Raw genomic sequence first — 3,889 nt, 5'->3', positions numbered from 1 at the left:
AGCCACATACTAAAGTCCAATTGGAATGACCTAAAAGGCTAACTCAATTAGATAATCAATTATATATAAGGATAGAAACATATAGATTTTTGTAATGAATGAAAATGGTGTGTATGTGAGTGTAAGCCACTCTCTTATTCTCCCTTGAACACATACATATAAACCGATTGAGAGACCACACTCCTTGGGCATAAGTGGAATTGGAGTGAAGATTAAAAGTGTTCCCAAGACTTCTAATCTTTGGTTTTGAATTTCACATACCAAGGTATGCTTTCTTGTTATCAATTGCGAATGAAGTAAATCCGTTAATTTTTCGCTGCATATGTTTTGTATGAGATACAAAACTGTATTTTCCATGTGTTTTTTCTACAACTACAAGCCTACAACCCCATATAACAAAAGAGGCCCGACAATCCGAGTCCTCCAACAACCAAGCAAGTGGAGCTAAGCTTAAATCTCAAATTGCTGAAAAGTGAAAAACATAGAATTTTAGTATGCTCAACACTTAAGTCTAAGGTTACAAATAATGAAGATAAGTAAGAAGCCTTAGTAGTTGGATTGAAGGTGGTCTAAGCACTAAGAGTTTAGCTCGTTATTGTGAACAGTGATTCACAACTTGCAAAGCAAGTCTAAGGAGAATATGAAGCCAGTGGAGATAAAATGAAAAAATATCTAAGGAGAATCGTCATGGACATATAGGGCAACTTCAAAAAAATTCCTAATTAAGCAAATTCCTCAGGAACAAAATAGGAGTGTTGATTGACTGGTCCAATTAGCCTTGACGCTAGAGCCCGACCTGAGCAGGTTAGTCCCGGTCGAGTACTTAGCCAAACCAAGTATTGCGCAGCTAGAACTAAAGGAAATGCATGTGGCAATGTGGAGGTAAACTACCCAATCCCAATCTTTATGTTTATTAGAAAGGAAGAGCTAGGAAGATTAGGATATGAGCAAGCAGATACACCATATTTGAAAAGGTGTTATAGAAAAGAAGCTTATCTCTACCCTATCTATGTTGTCATTCCTCTTATAAATCCGAGCATATTCTGAGAGGACATTGACAAGGAGTGAAATGCAAAGAGGGCCAAAGGGGATAAGAAACAATGGGTAATGCAGATCAAAGCATAAATCTGTATAATATGAGTTGAAGTTTAACATTTATTGTAGTTCCTTCTTTCACTTTTGTTGAGTCATATTAGTGTAGCATTTTGATTTATTTTGGTCCATTCGTTCCAATTTGGTCCACTTATGTCCATTTGATCCACTTTGGTCCATTCAATTCATTTCAGTCCACTTCGGTCTATTTCGGTCCACTTCAAACTATTCAGTCAATTTCGGTCTATTCGGTCCATTTTAGTCCATTAAGTCCATTCTAATCCAATTCTCGGTCCATATTGGTCCACTACAATCCATTCACTCCATTTCTCTAGTTTGTTTTAAAATGGTGTCGTTTATGTAAGGTTTTTTAATCATTCCTGTAAATGGAATGTTATTTTACATTTAATTTTATTTTAATAAAAAATGCATCATTTTATGTTAGTTTAAAATGATTTAGAAAATGACAATTATTTTTGTCAAGTCATATACATAAACTTAGACACATGAATCACACATGTGATATTACACTTATAATTAATATAATTCTAACGATTTCATTTTATTCCAAACTTTAGGGAGTCAGATATAACGATTGAAAATTTATAAACTTGACACCTATCGTAATGATAAATGACTCCCCTTGCCATGACAATCTCTTAAATTCTCTAATATCAAGGATTATTTGCTAGTTGGCAAACTTTCTGTTACTAGAGAAAAGAATCACGCTCCACTAAAACGATTGAATAACCTTTTATTTTATTTACTAAGTCTAAATAAGTCTAGAAGGAGCAGTATCCAATGATATATATATATATATACACACACACACTCACCAAAGAATGGCAGCAACATTAATTGTGTAGGAAGTACACGTGTTCTTTTCTATGAACAAAGCGATTAAATTCTATAAGAATGTAGCATAAAACCCAAGTTTTACACCATCTAATTTCAACATGTCACATCACTTATCACATATTTAAAAATAGAAACAACCACATCCAATCAATTTTAATACCCACCTAAAAATTCAACAAAATTGAGAGTTTATTGAAATGTTATTAGGTATAGTAGAATGTATTAAAACGTGGGTTTTACGTCTCATTCTTACCAAATTCAGATGCATCAACAACATCATGTCTTATAACTCAATTGGTTGGCCCATTCTCGTAAATGGAGACACTCTTGAGTTCAAATCCCCTTACTCCCAACTACTTAATTATTTATAAGATAAATAAATAAATAAATCCATCAGCAATCAAATGGGGCTTGATTTAAGGGAGAGTAGTCGGAGTACTACGGAGTTAAATTGCATATAATGATGACGTTTCTTTAATGATCAAATATGGTCCTGCCTTCGTACCACTTTAATACAGAAAGAGCTCAATGCAGTGCCTTTTGCTTGTAACTAATCTTTGCTTGTAACTAATCTTAACCGATAGGTGAAGTAGGAATTACAAGTCATTAAAAAAAAAAAAAAAATGAACCAAACCTTTGGTCCTTGGTAAATGTAAAAAAATACAAACAAAATTTTGTAAATTATGTATTTTACTCCTGAAGAACTATACCACCTGACTAATCACAATAAAATACCCAATGTGTGAATGTTTCTTTACACTGTATGTCTTTAATCCAGAGATCCTGTCCACCCATTTGCCCCCTATAATTGGGCTATTTGTATCTAACTAATCATCTGAAATCCTCATGATCCGACCTCTCTATCAACGTCAAAATATGAGACCCACTTTCAACCTTACTTAAACAGTCTTGCAACTGTCACAGTGTGTTGTTTTCTTTAGTCATTTTTCAGAAAGTGGAATCATCTGTGCATAAATGTCCACCTTTTCTTCTTGGTATATCATGCCTGCAACCACACCTAATACTTGGATGCATTATAGGAGTGAGTAGCCTCGCGCTTAAGGAATAGTGCATAGAGTAACTCATTCCATGTATCAGGGACTCCAGGCAGACACCAATGACTGCAATCCTGGCGATGGATAGGTGCAGGGCCTACATCAGGACCCAGATAATATAGAGATGAATGCCCATCTTTTCTCTGTGCAGTCATACGAGTTACGTTCAATACTTCAAATTTTTTTACTTCTGATGTGTATAAGTGAGTTGAAAAGACAGCATTGGCGATTTTGAATTGCGCCCAAGTATTAGAAGGCACCAATGAGGATCCCAGCTCTGGAAGTGTTTCCAAATGACAGTTTCCCCCGGTCCTCCAATCCCCTCCTCTGTATATAACAAAACTTAAAAGTTTAGCTCCCCAAATAGGATGCATAAAAAATCTACTTCACAAGAAAAGGGCAATAGAGGGAGAATAATAAGAAGAGTCAATTGTTTTAAGTAATAAAACAAACCTGAAATGCACAGGAGCGTATGTGCGAAAGAAAACCTGGGTCTTGCTTGAATTTAGTTCAGTGTGTATCCAGTGCGACACAGTCTCTATGGACCTATGATATGCATGTTCTACTTCCATATCCATCTTTACCTCTGCACCTTCTTGGAAGTAACAACCCCTGAACAAAATAGATGTACTTTTAATCTTTTCTCCAACTAAAAAAGAAAAAAGGAATTATGAATATGAGGTTAATAGGTTCTAATGATACTCAAAACTAACCCATGATTTAAGGGAATGTCTTGCATCAATAATTACATATACTAACTACCTAACATAAAAAAATTTAGGTAGGATTTGGTGCAAATGTCACATAAGAAAATTTATTGTTTCAACTCTCATATAAAGGCAAATCTCATTGCAATTTTAATTTAAAGATGATAGGATGTATGG

General features: G+C 34.7%; 1 protein-coding gene across 1 annotated transcript in view; it reads right to left on the bottom strand.

The window, feature by feature from the left end:
- Positions 1–2,401: 2,401 nt before the first annotated feature.
- The window catches only part of LOC136063322 (protein trichome birefringence-like 10), a 4,566-nt gene continuing 3,078 nt past the window's right edge, over positions 2,402–3,889 (bottom strand). Inside the window, exons 2-3 of the mRNA XM_065763520.1 lie at positions 3,459–3,665; positions 2,402–3,332 (exon numbers count right to left, since the gene is read on the bottom strand). Coding sequence (XP_065619592.1) covers positions 2,969–3,332; positions 3,459–3,665 — 571 coding nt within the window. The 3' untranslated portion in view covers positions 2,402–2,968. The remainder of the gene's footprint in view (positions 3,333–3,458; positions 3,666–3,889) is intronic.

Source organism: Quercus suber, unplaced genomic scaffold (assembly GCF_002906115.3).
Source record: "Quercus suber isolate HL8 unplaced genomic scaffold, Cork oak 2.0 scaffold_511, whole genome shotgun sequence".
NCBI lineage: Eukaryota > Viridiplantae > Streptophyta > Magnoliopsida > Fagales > Fagaceae > Quercus > Quercus suber.
The sequence above is the reverse complement of the archived record's forward strand: the minus strand, read 5'-3'. Positions and strand labels throughout refer to the sequence as shown.